General features: G+C 45.7%; 1 protein-coding gene across 2 annotated transcripts in view; it reads left to right on the forward strand.

Moving 5' to 3' along the window:
• LOC130380663 (uncharacterized) overlaps positions 1 to 15,762 on the forward strand; it is a 54,354-nt gene that overhangs the window by 20,231 nt on the left and 18,361 nt on the right. For both annotated transcript variants that reach the window (XM_056587937.1, XM_056587936.1), the window contains exons 10-13: positions 644 to 817; positions 5,716 to 5,889; positions 8,630 to 8,803; positions 10,607 to 10,653. In XM_056587937.1, the coding sequence (XP_056443912.1) occupies positions 644 to 817; positions 5,716 to 5,889; positions 8,630 to 8,803; positions 10,607 to 10,653 (569 nt within the window). The remainder of the gene's footprint in view (positions 1 to 643; positions 818 to 5,715; positions 5,890 to 8,629; positions 8,804 to 10,606; positions 10,654 to 15,762) is intronic.

Raw genomic sequence — 15,762 nt, forward strand, 5'->3', positions numbered from 1 at the left:
CCTCAATCAAATACCTACTAATAATAACCGGCTGCTGAGTGGATAATTTACTTCAATTAGGATTTATTTTCTTATATAAATATAAATATATGACCCACTTTCAATTCAGATTCATGTCTCCACCGCTGAAGTATTCCTTTAAGTGGGTCGTGTTTCCCAATAGAGCGATCACACCGGCGTCGCAATACAGCCACGCTTTAACTCAGCACTGAACTAAACCTTGGCAGTCTGAGTGCATCACAGCGCCATTACCACTCATCTTATCAAACACAAGACCTCCATCTCACTCTATTTGTGTTACCATGAGAGTAAAAGGTGTACCTTGGATTCAGTTTGTTAATGATGGTATAAGGTGTATGTTTTATTACATTCCTATTGTTCTTATAATCATGTAGTCAGACATTAAGGTGGAGTTTAGTGGTGTTTATTAAAGTTTAATAACATTTCCATCTTAGAACTGGCTCTTTTTAGGGATATTTTCGCGAGTTTTGTTGAATCTTTATCCATCTGACCTCTAAGTTACTCATATTTTGAAGATCAACTGTATTGATATTTAGTTAAACTAATAAAACATGTCTAATAACAGATTATAAATAAAACTTTCATCACAATTCCTAACATGTTGAATTTATTGTGTATGAAGGCTGAATGCCGGTCATCTGTCAGAGAGATGCTGTGAAGCTCTGGCCTCAGCTCTCAGCTCCAACTCCTCTAGTCTGAAAGAGCTGGATCTGAGTACCAATGATCTGCAGGATTCAGGAGTGAAGCTGCTCTCTGCTGGACTGGGGGGTCCACACTGTACACTGGAAACTCTCCGGTCAGTTTTGCTCAATATCTCAGACAGTTACACCACAAGTTCCACATCAGAGGACATTGACCAGATTTATCTCCAGAAAGTTAACAGGTCTCAATAAATCAGTGGAATATTTCCTCTCAGTGCTCAAGACAAATTTTCTACTGATGCCACTAACTTTTTCCTTTGGTGGCACCCTAACAAATGTGTTCGCACCCCTTTATTAGATGTGAGAATTTACTTGGTCACGTACCATCCATCTGTTTCCATTGTCCAATCATGTGAACAGATTCACTCCCTTTAAATCAGTTGTTAATGTTTTTATTGCATATGTGGTCTTTTTCTCTTTGAACCGCCAGCGCCTCAACATCTCTTTCCTCACCAACCAACTCTTCATCCTCCGCCTCCTCAATCAAATACCTACTAATAATAACCGCCTGCTGATTGGATAATTACTTCAATTAGGATATTTTTTCTTCTGTGTCATCCAGAATAGTCCATTTCTTCACAGGCTCTTGAATAGCTTTAGTGCTGCGGTGACATTTAAATTAAACTTTGCACAAAGCACACTGCACTGTTTTAGTTTTCTGATCAAAGCAGAGTGTCTTCATGGGAACTTAAGTGGGTCGTGTTTCCCAATAGAGCGATCACACCGGCGCTGCAATACAGCCGCGCTTTAACTCGGCACTGAACTAAACCTTGGCAGTGTGCGTGCATCGCAGCGCCATTACCACTCATCTTATCAAACACAAGACCTCCATCTCACTCTATTTGTGTTGCCATGACAGTAAAAGGTGTACGTTGGATTCAGTTTGTTAATGATAGTATAATGTGTATGTTTTATTATATTCCTATTAGGGCTGTCAGTTAAACGCGTTATTAACGGCGTTAACGCAATCCAATTTTAACGGCTTTAATTTTTTCGCGGGATTAACGCAAATTCATATTTAAAAAAAATAGTTTTTTTGTTGTTCCTCTCCTGGAACCGTCACCTTATCGTGGTGGAGAGGTTTGCGTGTCCCTGTGAACCTGAGGGCTGTGTTGTCTGGAGCCTTGTGCTCCTGGTAGGGTCTCTCATGGCAGAGTGGTCTCAGGCGAGGGGCCAGACTAAGAATGGTTCAAAAATCCTCAATGAATATCGAAAAAAGAGGAGATGTGACCCGGCCCGGAGGAAGCCCGGGGCCCCCGTCTGGAGCTAGGCCCAGACGGAGGGCTCGATGGCGAGCGCCTGGTGGCCGGGTTTGCCACGGAGCCCGGTCGGGCACAGCCCGAACAAACTACGTGGCACCCCCCCTCTCTTCATCTCATGGGCCCACCACCTGTGGGAAGACCCGTTGGGGTCGGGTGCGCAGCCACATGGGTGGCAGCGAAGGTCAGGGGTCTCGACGGACCAGACCCGGGCGGCAGAAGCTAGCTCTGGGGACGTGGAACGTCACCTCGCTGTGGGGAAAGGAACCGGAGCTTGTGAGGGAGGTGGAGCGCTATCAGTTAGATCTGGTGGGGCTTACCTCCACGCACAGTCTCAGCTCTGGTACCGTACTCCTGGATAAGGGTTGGACTCTATTCTTCTCCGGAGTTGCCAAGGGCGTGAGGCGCCGGGCGGGTGTGGGGATACTCATAAATCCCCGGCTGAGCGCCGCGGTGTTGGAGTTTACCCCGGTAGACGAGAGGGTCGCCTCCCTGCGCCTAAGGGTTGTAGGGGGGAAAACTCTGACTGTTGTTTGTGCGTATGCACCAAACAGCAGTTCAGAGTACTCGGCCTTCTTGGAGACCCTGAATGGAGTCCTGTATGGGGCTCCAGTAGGGGACTCCGTAGTTCTGCTGGGTGACTTCAACGCCCACGTGGGCAACGATGGAGACACCTGGAGAGGCGTGGTGGGGAGGAACGGCCTCCCTGATCTAAACCCGAACGGTCGTTTGTTATTGGACTTCTGTGCTAGTCATGGATTATCCATAACAAACACCATGTTCGAACATAAGGGTGCTCATAAGTGTACCTGGTACCAGAGTACCCTAGGCCGAAGATCAATGATCGATTTTGTGATCGTGTCATCTGATCTGAGGCCGCATGTTTTGGACACTCGGGTAAAGAGAGGGGCGGAACTGTCAACCGACCACCATCTGGTTGTGAGTTGGATCAGGGAATGGGGGAAATTTCCGGATAGACCTGGTAAGCCCAAACGCGTAGTGCGGGTGAACTGGGAACGTCTGGAGGAGGCCCCCGTCCTAGGTATCTTCAACTCACACCTCCGGCGGAGTTTTTCTAGCATTCCTGTGGAGGTTGGGGACATTGAGCCGGAGTGGGCTGTGTTCAAAGCCTCCATTGCTGAAGCTGCGGTGGCTAGCTGTGGCCTCAGGGTCTTAGGCTCCTCAAGGGGCGGTAACCCTCGGACACCGTGGTGGACACCGGTGGTCAGGGAAGCCGTCCGATTGAAGAAGGAGGCCTTCCGGGATATGATATCCTGGAGGACTCCTGACTCGGTTGCAGGGTACCGACAGGCCCGAAGGGCTGCAGCTGCTGCCGTGTCGGAGGCTAAACAGCGGGTGTGGGAGAAGTTCGGAGAGGCCATGGAGAAGGACTTTCGGTCGGCACCAAAGTGTTTCTGGAAGACTATCCGGCACCTCAGGAGGGGGAAACGGGGAACCGTCCAAGCTGTGTACAGTAAGGAGGGGACTCTGTTGACCTCCACTGAGGAGGTCGTCGGACGTTGGAAGGAACACTTTGAGGAACTCCTGAACCCGAATAACACGCCCTCTATGTTGGAGGCAGAGCTCGAGGTTGATGGTGTTTCGTCGTCAATTTCCCTGGTGGAGGTCACTGAGGTAGTCAAACATCTCCGCAGTGGCAAAGCCCCAGGGATTGATGAGATCCAGCCAGAAATGCTAAAGGCTCTGGGTGTTGAGGGGCTGTCATGGTTGACACGCCTATTCAACATCGCGTGGGAGTCGGGTACAGTGCCAAAGGAGTGGCAAACCGGGGTGGTGGTTCCCCTGTTCAAAAAGGGGGACCAGAGAGTGTGTGCCAATTACCGGGGTATCACACTTCTCAGCCTCCCTGGTAAAGTCTACTCCAAGGTACTGGAAAGGAGGGTTCGGCCGGTCGTCGAACCTCAGATTGAAGAGGAACAATGCGGTTTTCGCCCCGGACGTGGAACTACGGACCAGCTCTTCACTCTCGCAAGGATCCTGGAGGGGGCCTGGGAGTATGCCCATCCGGTCTACATGTGTTTTGTGGATCTGGAGAAGGCGTATGACCGGGTCCCCCGGGAGAAACTGTGGGAGGTGCTGCGGGAGTATGGGGTAAAGGGGTCTATCCTCAGGGCCATCCAATCCCTGTACTCCCAAAGCGAGAGCTGTGTTCGCGTCCTCGGCAGCCAGTCAGTTTCGTTCTCGGTGGGTGCTGGGCTCCGCCAGGGCTGCGCCTTGTCACCAATCCTGTTTGTGATATACATGGACAGGATATCGAGGCGTAGTCGTGGTGGGGAGGGGTTGCAGTTCGGTGGTCTGAGGATCTCGTCACTGCTTTTTGCGGATGATGTGGTCCTCATGGGATCATCGGCCTGTGACCTTCAGCACTCACTGGATCGGCTGGCGGCCGAGTGTGAAGCGGCTGGGATGAGGATCAGCACCGCTAAATCTGAGGCCATGACTCTTAGCAGGAAACCGATGGATTGCTTACTCCGGGTAGGAAATGAGTCCTTAGCCCAAGTGAAGGAGTTCAAGTACCTCGGGGTCTTGTTCGCGAGTGAGGGTACTATGGAACGTGAGATTGGCCGGAGAATCGGAGCAGCGGGGGCGGTATTGCGTTCGCTTTACCGCACCGTTGTGACGAAAAGAGAGCTGAGCCGCAAGGCAAAGCTCTCGATCTACCGGTCGATCTTCGTTCCTATCCTCACCTATGGTCATGAGGGCTGGGTGATGACCGAAAGGACGAGATCGCGGGTACAAGCGGCCGAGATGAGTTTTCTCAGAAGGGTGGTTGGCGTCTCCCTTAGGGATAGGGTGAGAAGCTCAGCCATCCGTGAGGAACTCGGATTAGAGCCGCTGCTCCTTTACTTAGAAAGGAGTCAGCTGAGGTGGTTCGGGCATCTGGTAAGGATGCCCACTGGGCGCCTTCCTTGGGAGGTGTTTCAGGCACGTCCAGTGGGGAGGAGACCTCGGGGAAGACCCAGGACTAGGTGGAGAGATTATATCTCAACACTGGCCTGGGAACGCCTCGGGATCCCCCCGTCAGAGTTGGTCAATGTGGCCCGGGAAAGGGAAGTCTGGGGCCCCCTGCTTGAGCTGCTCCCCCCGCGACCCGACCCCGGATAAGCGGAAGAAAATGAGATGATGAGATGAGTTTTTTTGTTTTTTTTCTTTGGCTCAAAACAAAGAAGCAGTAGCCTGACTGCTATGTTCAAGGCAGTATGTTTGATTGTTCATCGTTTAATTTCACTATAGTCTTTTTTTTTTGTATCGTCCTGTTTTGATCAGTATATGCCAATGTTGTTATCAATAAAAAAACCTTTGCACAAGGCAAGCCGATGCACTTCTTCATGTTGATAAGAGCATTAAAATTAGAACAATTAATGGGACAAAGAAAGCAAGGGATATTTAGCATAGAAAAAAGATTTGAGATTAATCGTGATTAATCGCTTGACAGCCCTAATTCCTATTCTTCTGATAATCATGTAGTCAGACAGTAAAGTGGACTTTAGAGTTGTTTAGTAAAGTTTAATAGCATTTCATCTTGGACCAGGCACTTTTTAGGGACATTTTGAGGAGTTTTGTTGAATCTTTATTCGTCTGACCTTTTGGTAAGTCATATTTTGAAGATTTACTGAACTGACATTTAGTTATACTAATAAAACATCTCTAATAACCAATTTCAAATAAAACATTAATTACAGTTCCTAACGTTGTGTTCATTGTGTGTGCAGGCTGAATGACTGTCAACTGTCCGAGAGATGCTGTGAAGATCTGGCCTCAGTTCTCAGCTCCAACTCCTCTAGTCTGAGAGAGCTGGACCTGAGTACCAATGATCTGCAGGATTCAGGAGTGAAGCTGCTCTCTGCTGGACTGGGGAGTCCACACTGTACACTGGAAACTCTCAGGTCAGTTTTACCCAACACTTACACCACAAGCAGTGGCGGTTTTAGGCACGGGCAAAGCGGGCAGCCGCCCGGGGAGGCATTCTTTCATGACACATGGGGGGCGGCACGAGCACTTAAAAAAGAAAAAAGTATAATCTGCGCCACAAAGTGTTTTTTTATTATCTATTATATCACTGTGTGGGGAATGGCACATTGGCGCCCCCTGCAGCTGCAGTGCAGGCGCCCCTGCTCGCTAGGGATGGGCAAAATGATTATTTTCCGGGAACTAGTTCTTTCAGTTCAGTTCACTATAACGATTCGTTTGTTTGATTCGTTCGTTTTGATTCGTTCGTTACGTCAGATTACGTCATTTGGTGTCTGCCCCCCCCCCGCGAGACGGCCCTGAGCATAATTTAAGCGACTTCTAGGCTCTAGCCCCCGTGAAAATCGAAAAGATACACTATATATTACAACCAAACGTCCCACCAATATTTATACCACTTGCTTACTCTCTATATGTCATTCATGGTTTTATTTTTACTATAATATAGTATTTACTTAAATAATAATTGTATTTTACTTTACATTTAATTCTTCATTATTCAGGCATTACAGAACTTTCATGGTCATTAATAAAAAATACGAACTGCAGTTTAATTTCTTTGTTTGTTCTTGAATTGACGTAGAATGGAGCAAAGACTCCTGGGATTGGGAAATTAGTTTATCGAATAAACAGATCGAGGTCAAGTATATTTTCGGAAATGTAGGGGGATATATGAGTGGCCCCACGTCGAATGGTATGACCCAAGATACGTCAGACAGAGAAAGCGCACATATTCGACGGTTCCGCCTTGTCATTTGTTTACTCAGGTGCCATGGCAACACCATTGCTACCTCTCATTGGCTGAATCTTTGAGAACGTTGTAGACTCAATCAATATAAGTAGTGGGGAGACAAAGCTCTGTTCGTTTGTATATTTTATTTACGTGACCATATTTTCGGTTTATGTTAAAAAAAAAAGAATCAAAGAACCAGTTCTTCTTGTTTTGTCGTCCACGTTAGGGATTCGTTCGTTGTGAATGAATCGGTCGCGACCGACTCATCCCTACTGCTTACTGAGAAGGTGCCGTAACAGAAGCTGTGTGTGAAGGGGAAAGGGGAGGGGGGCGCGGGGGACAGTTCACCTCTGGGTCTCCCAAATGGAACAACAAGGGGGGGGGACGGGGGATCCACTGTTAGCGTGGACTGAAATCCTTATTGAAGCCTGCAGGGTAATGTGATAAACATACGGAGGAACGCGGTCGCTGAGCTGCCCTGCCCCAACATGACACGGTAAACTCAACTAGCATCGGCACCCACCATCATCCAAAATTTGATGTCAACAGACCAAAAATAGTCTGAAAGCCTACAGACACTATAGATAGTTGATGTGACAATCACATTATTAAAAATACACATGGAGCAATGATTTACTGAGGGACAATTTTTTTGGGAGCATGCTTTTGCAAGTAGTTCCAGCCCAACCTGCTCATATGGACGGCACGTCTGAATATGTATTAAATTATTTCCAATAGTCTATTCTCCTCATTTCATAGCTTTTCTCTTGGTTGCGCTGCTTCCACTAGTGTAAGTTTTTGTTAGAGCTTTTATCCAATCACATTTCAGCCATCATGTGTTGCCAGGGTCAAAGAAATGTTGCTTCAACCAATCAGATTTCGAGTTGGCAACACCGAGGCCATCTAGCAGGCGTCCAGTGACGTCGTTATTTTCACGTCCTTTGATTGGATGGCCAGAAAGGTACTAGTCAGAGCCAGCAAAGCATCGATAGCTACCGGCACAAACTAAAATAAAGCGAATAATAAATAAATAAATAAATAAAGCGAATTAAAACTTACTCCAGAAACACGACTGGACAGAATCGACTTTCAACATTAGCCTCCATGGCGATAGAAAGGGACTTATGGTTGGAACTGAAACGCACAGATAAACTGTACGACAGAGTAATCAAACTCTCCTTGAGGAAAGAAAGGAGGATGGACTTTGCGTACAAATAATCAGTAGTTTTGGTGAGTTATGCATTTTATTTAAAAGTTTTAATATTTTTGTAATTTAATTAGGTTAATATTGACGTTTCTGCTAGAGATGATGTATGTATGGCAGCTGTGGCTACAGTGAAAATAGACTTGTTGAATTGTCCTAATTGGGTTTATTGCTTTAGTAATGGCATTCGTTCTTGATACATGAGATACCTGTCTGTGATGCAAGGCCCTGTTATACTGTATTTTCTGTGTAATATTGATGGTTTTTAGAGCCGTGGAGTCATAATGATGGCATTAAGAGGTGGATTAGTTCATGTAGGACACCAGTGAAGGCCTTGGTGTGAAATGCACGGCCCACCATTGGCGCCCGGTATAGAGCAGCACACTAATGGAATTAGTGGGCTAAAGTCAGGCACGCCTAGACTTTCTTGCAATTGAGAAATATAAGATTCTCTTTCACTGATATTGTTAGAATAAAACATGGCTGTTTTTGTCCCTGTCCCCCCCCCAAAAAAAATTATATATATATATATATATATATACACAACCTCACCCGGGGTGTAACCAACGTAGAATGGCCGCTGACCACAAGTGTTTCCTGTTGATACCTGGCTGCATCCTAATCTTCCCTAGTGGGAGAACTACATTCGACTTTGACTTTGACAAGTTAAAATTCTCGTGTGTGTGTGTGTGTGTGTGTGTGTGTGTGTGTGTGTGTGCAGGTTGTCTGGCTGCCTGGTCACACAGGAAGGCTGTGCTTCTCTGGCCTCAGCTCTGAGCTCCAACCCCTCCCATCTGAGAGAGCTGGACCTGAGCTACAATCACCCAGGAGACTCTGGAGCTGCGCTGCTCTCTGCTGGACTGGAGGATCCACGCTGGAGACTGGACACTCTCAGGTATGGAGAGGACAGCTCACCACTCAGGGACAAAGTCTCCTACAAGCAGGGCTCCAGACTAACTTTTTCACAGGTAACACTGGTGCCACCTAGCTTTTCATTTAGTAGCACCAAAACAAATAAGGGAGCACCATTTATTTTTTTTGTGAACGGGAGTTCCTCTTTAGTGATGTTGTACGCGGTGTTAAACTTGATGATCATTTCTACATTCTCCGCCGAGCGATTGCTCTCATCTATCCTATTAAATGAGGTGGGGAAGTGCTGGGAGCTTCGTGTGATGCACCGGTCCCTGCACGTATTGTGCTTTTGGCTTTTGTTGTGTAATTTTAATGACTGCACTTTGAATTGTGTGGATCCATTTGCAAAATGTGTCCTGCCTGCAACGGACGGGCCACATGTCCTGCAGTACACACACACCATGGCTTGTCCCCCATATCGTAACCACGGGAACTGCACCAGCCATTGTTGTTGAAAACAACAATGGCTCCCCACTGCCCCCCGCCTTTCTCCCCACTGCCCCCCGCCAACCTGTCACTGTCGCTTTCTCTGCTAACCCTTCTCCACCACCACCAACAGTAGGGGTGCAATGGATCACAAAACTCGCGGTTCGGATCGTGTCACGGTTTTTGAGTCACGGGTCGGATCATTTTCGGATCAACAACAGCAAAAAAGATAACGAGACAAATGTGACTTTAAATAAAATCTTAAAATGTGTAAAAACAAAATAAAGTGAACAATTTGGTAATAATCCTGCTTCCTTCAAGCATAGTCAATATTTAAAAAAATTGCAATCTGAGGCATTATTCCTTCTTCTTTTTAACATGGATAGTAAATAATCCCTAACCCTGGATTTACAACTTTAAATTCAGGATGTCTGCATTGCCTGGGGAGAATTTAGAGTCACTCTCCCAAGACAATGCAGACATCCTCATCATCTTTTTTTTTCATCAAGTATGGTAGCGAAATACAGTTTCTGTCGTGTTTTATTTGGCATTTTGTAAATCCATTGATTTCGGTTGGAAGACTCATTGCTCATTGCAAGGGTCATTTCGCTCGGTTCTAGCCCTACTGTTTATATGGAGAACCGAGCGAAAAGACTACAACCAAACATAAATATGACCGGTTCCGGTTCCGGTTTCCGGTTCAAAACAACTTATTTTTTTATCAGCCGATCCGCGGATCACTTGCGTCCCGAACCATGAGGGTTGCACCGTACGGATCACGGGAAACCCGTAAACCGTTGCACCACTAAACAACAGCCTCATTTGTTTCCTCTGGCACATTTATTTTCTTAAAATAATCGACTATCGACCGCTTCATATTGTATCTGCTTTGTTTACTTTTTTGTGCGTGCTGCGTGCGCAGCAAGACTGTGCACGTGTAGTGTGCAGACCATAGACTGTAAAAGGTGCAGACAGACAGGCATGCAGAGACAGGGAGCGAGAGAGAGTAGTGGACTCGCTGGAATGAGCCAGAAAGTAAGATTTTATTATCAACCACAACCGCGGGAGTGGGGAGAGAAATAAAAAAAATAAAAAACGATATATATATTTTTTTCAATCGTCCTCCTGCAAGTAGCACCGGAGTGACCTCATTCAATTTTAACTCGCACCTAAAGAAATTAGGTCGCATATGCGACCTAATAGGTCGCACTCTGGAGCCCTGCCTACAAGGTTTCAAGCTGCTGCTAGATGAAGTGGTTTGAAGAGGCAGCTGTAACTCATGTTGTGTAGAACGCGATGAGACGGCAGATGATGAAGGTGAATGTTTCAACATGCTGCTCTCACTTTGTTTCCCCCCCAGTGTGGAGCACGGTGGAGTGTGGAGGCTGGAACCAGCTCTAAAGAAGTGTAAGTGTCTGTTTGATTCATCACAAAACACACTCACTATTGAGATGGAAAGTCCATCCACACAGCAGGAGGTGACGTCCATCATTCACATGTGGACTTGTATACGTTTGTGTAGCTATGTTTCCCTGTGTTGATCTATGTCTAGTATGTTTGTTATAGGTGTGTGTACGTATGTGTACATGTCTATATATAGTATGTATGAACCAGTTCTATGGTACCAACAGTTAGTTTCCAGCCTGTATGTGAGGTCAGCTGGTTCAGTCTGTTGTTTACACAGGTGGATTATAATGGATGTGTATCGGAACCTTTCAAAGTCTAATATCTTGAAAAGTATGTTGACTATAGCTTAGATATTAGATGAATCAGCTCATCATGCTGAACGTTTTGATGTATAATATGTGTATGTTGTTTAAATATTGCATAGATTCAGTTTATACTTCAATGTTTGAATGGGACAGCCACTCACACACACATAGGATTTACATTTAAGTTGAACTTAAATTATCTTATGAACAATGTTCACAACTATTTCTAAAGCTATAGCACACTAGTCCTCTATAGTAGCTCTGATATGATTTAGTCTTTCTACGTTAATGCTTGTAGAGTAGATGAACGTGACAAAGGAAGAAGAAGAATGCAAGAGAACTGTACTGAAGTTGAGGATGATGATGATGATGAAGAGCGGTTCAGCAGCTCATCATGTCTGGTTCTCCCTCAGATGCCTGTGAACTCAAACTGGACCCCAACACGGCCTACAGACGACTCTCTCTGTCTGAGGACAACGGGAAGGTGACGCGGGTTGAAGAGGACCAGTCGTATCCGGATCACCCAGAGAGATTTGACTCCTGGCCCCAGGTGTTGGGTAGCGAGGCTCTGACTGGCCGCTGTTACTGGGAGGTAGAGTGGGAAGGACGTGTTGAGATAGGAGTGACATACAGAGGAATCACAAGGAGAGGAGATGGTGAGGACAGCAGGCTTGGACGGAACAACAAGTCCTGGAGACTTGATTGTCGTGATGATGGTCGTTACTCTGCCCGGTACAACGGTATAGAAACAGCCATACGTCTCTGCCCCGATGGCTCCACCAGAGTTGGAGTGTATCTGGACCGGCCTGCTGGCTCTCTGTCCTTCTACAGAGTGTCCCCAGGTGGAGGAGGGTCCTCAGACACACTGACACACCTCCACACCTTCTGCTCCTCCTTCACCCAGGAGGACCTCCTCTCTGGGTTTGGGTTCTGGAGGAGTAGCAGGGGTGATTCAGCGTCTCTGTGGCCGTTATAGTCTCTCGCTCGCCCTCTCTCTCCTCATCTCTCTGTCTGAGGACACACATGAACACAAACACACATATATTAGCACACACTTGCATATATTAACACACGCACATATATTAACACACACACACGCATATATTAACATATACACACACATGTACGCACACATGTGCCCGCGCGCGTGCGCGCGCACACACACACGCACACGCGCGCATATATTAATTCACATATATAAAGACACACACGCACATTAAGACACGCAAACACACTGATAAATGCCATTGTGTTTGTGCGCGCACAAACAACAACAAACGCATATATAAACACACACAAACGCACGTACATATGAACATAAACAAGCGCGTGCGCACACACACACACATGCATATTTCAACACTGAAATATACACGCGAAAGACACGCGAATGCAAACGTGTGCACAATGTACACATGCATTTATAAACGCGCACACGCATGCACAGACCCGCGCACGCATTTATAATCAGACATACACGTACACACACACAGAAACACACAAGCAGACAGGGGCGTAGCCAGGACATTATTCCTGGGGGGGCCAGCTCGGGCCAGTCTTTTATTTGGGGTGGCACTTAATGGTCTAAACCATGGTGGTGGGTCATGGTTACCTGAGGCGGTCCGGGACTTTAAACTGACACAGGGATGCTTTTAGTGCACATGACAGAAAGACATGGCATTTTCGTTTTAAGCAATCATTTCTTCAGGTAAACGGTAGCATTTTAAGTGAAATATTTATTTCGATATGAAAATATAAGACTTAAAATAAAAATAATAAGTCAAAGTAAGGGTTAGGGTTAGTTAATGCATATATTTCAGCTTCCTTTAGGCCGTATCTGTTCAGGATATTTTTTTTACATTTTCCAGGGTGCCCGCGGGGTCTTAAAAAGTCTTAAAAGCATTGAATTTATGAATTTGGAAATATGCTATGTTCAAGGCATTTTGTTTGTATGTTCGTTTAATTGCACTATAGGCTTTTTTTTTTGTATCGTCCTGTTTTGATCAGTATATGCCAATGTTGTTATCAATAAAAAAAACATTTGCACAAGGCAAGCCGATGCACTTCACCATGTTGATAAGAGCATTAAAATGAGAACAATTAATGGGACGAAGAAATCAAGGGACATTTAGCATAGAACTTTTTTTGAGTTGACTGACATTAATGCGATTAATCGCGATTAAATATTTTAATCGCTTGACAGCACTAATATATTAGGGCTGTCAAATTAACGAGTTCATTTCGATTTATTAATCACAGAAAAAATAACGCGTTAAAAAATGAACGCAGATTAATCGCGCTTCTATAGTGCCCTTTGACCCGGTGCGTCATGTGCGTTGAAACTATAAGGCCCGGTCCACACTAACCCGGGTAAATGTAAAAACGCACATCCGCGATGAAAATGACCTCCGTCCACACTATCGTTTTCGGAATGTTTTGCATCCACGTTACACACTGAAATTATTTTGATAAACAGTTGTTGTCATGGTAACATAACTCTGCGAAGTCTCTCTGTTTAGATTACAGGCGCGCGATCAGCTGATATTTACAGTTGATTAGCTGGTTAATCATTTTCGACCTGTCTTGTCCAGAAACGCCACTCCAAGTACAGTTTGAACGGCCGTCTTTCAGATTTTTTACCATCACTGAAGAAGATCAAGTACAGCGCTCGCCTCCGGCGTTGGAGCAACGAATATGTTAGAGCCAATATGTCGAGTTGTTTCTGGAGATAAATTAGTACATTGTGCAGAGAGATCATCATTTGCATTTCTTCTGCCATTCTTTTGATGAGCGTCTCGGTCTCGAGTGCAAGCTTGTGGCAGCGTCATGTCAGTGTCATGGCAACCGAACGTCATCGTTTCTGAAAGCCTCCATCTTCCCTGTCCGCACTACAACGCGAACCCATAATTTTCACATGTTTTGCTACAGAATAAACTTTAAAGTCTATTATGTCTATTATTCATTGAATCGCTCATCTGCCATTATTTACTTGAATTAAATTATTTTGAAATACTTTCTCGGAAAAATGCAAGCATGCGAATAATTTAGATTAATTAATCACAGAGCCTGTAATTAATTAGATTAATTGTTTGAATCACTTGACAGCCCTAATATATCTATATATATGTGCATATATATTTTTTTATATTTATATATATATACAAATATATAGTATAAATAGATATTTCTGTTCTTTGGCAGCACAGATGAATGTTAGCACAGATCCGTTGATGTATTCTACATGCATACCACATTCATGCTAATTATTGGAGCTGAATGAGGTGCAGTACCGAACCATGCCTTGAAGCGGTCGAGAAACAGCGCTGCTGATTGAGATCGTGGAGAAGCTTAGCTGGACCCTCTGGGACAAGGCTCTGCTTCACTTCACACGGACACACACCCTGAGAGACGCTCCGACAGGTAGCTGGGATGTCTGGTTAAACCGCCCGTCTGGAAGCTGCCGCCACTTGAAATGAGATGCATCTCATTTACGTCTATGTGCCCCCCCAAGATCTGTGCGTGTGTTCCCTGACCAAACACCTTGGTTTAATGGGGACATAAAAAAAAAAATCATAAAGAATCATAAGAAGACGTGAGCCCTCAAGTCAGGAGATCAAGGGGAATATAAGAGAGCCCGTATGAGGTTGAGAGGTCCATACAGGTACTTGTCGAAGCGTTCACAGGCCGACAGCTGCAAAAAGGGCCCATTCCCAAAAACTTGAAAGCCTCTACCTGAACAACATCACGTGCAGCATGTGGAAGGGAATCCAGGCAGCTACAAATTATAGGACTATAATCCTCACACACTTCCTCACACTCCTCTGCCCCGCTGGGTTTTCTCTGGCTGTGGTCACTCCGCAACGTTTCGGCCCGTGGCAAAACTGGTCATCCTCGCTGCTGTCGAAGGCAATTTGAGGCGCAGCATTTATTTAATGCTCATGTGACCTAGTGCAAAAAGAAAAAAATGGTTCTCTCAAAAAGGTGTGAGGGGGAGCGGTGGTGTGCTAACTTGTTCTGTGAGCAGCTGGATGTGAACAATGGTGTGAACACAACGATTTATTTTCGACTGCGCGCATGCACAATATTGCATTGGTGTAATCGAGCTGTGCTGCTATAGATTTTTTTATCAATGTAGCGAGTGTGTGTGTGTGTGTGTGTGTGTGTGTGTGTGTGTGTGTGTGTGTTTTGAGAGTACATAAGTGTATGAATGCAAGTAACTGTATTTGTTCAGGAGGAGGCGCTGTTGCGCCAAATATGTCCTGGAGCCGCGTGTGACTGATGACACCACTACCTTATAAGGGGATGTTACCCTCCTCTCTCTCTGTACCTGACTCTCAGGTACAGAGAGAGAGCAGCATGTTCTGACCAGTTCTTCAATAAACAAATTGTGTGTGGGCGCGCGCTGCGAAACATTCTGAACATTTCCCAGAAAACACGTGACCCGCGCGGAGAGGTGTGACAGCTCATCTGGGGCTTCCACCTCTCTGTCAAACCGGTTCAGCAAAGTTACTTCCCCATCCTACCGTCGGTCGCAGCGAGGAGCCTTTCTTTCTCCACTTTGAAACCTTTCACCTGATTAACTTGTTGTATCAACACTTTAACCTCAGTTTCTTCCCTTACATTTATACTTTATACCGTATGGGACGGAACGTATTTTCTCCAGTCTACTATGGATGAGGAGAGAGAGGAGGGGGGTCCTACCTCTAAGAGCACTCTGTCTGGGGAACATGGCCGCCGGAGCAAAGCTAAGAGGTAAGAAGAGGATCTCTCTGTCTGTGACTGTTGTCCATCTCAGAGCTCAGCA

This window comes from Gadus chalcogrammus, chromosome 4 (genome assembly GCF_026213295.1).
Source record: "Gadus chalcogrammus isolate NIFS_2021 chromosome 4, NIFS_Gcha_1.0, whole genome shotgun sequence".
In the NCBI taxonomy this organism is placed as follows: Eukaryota; Metazoa; Chordata; class Actinopteri; order Gadiformes; family Gadidae; genus Gadus; species Gadus chalcogrammus.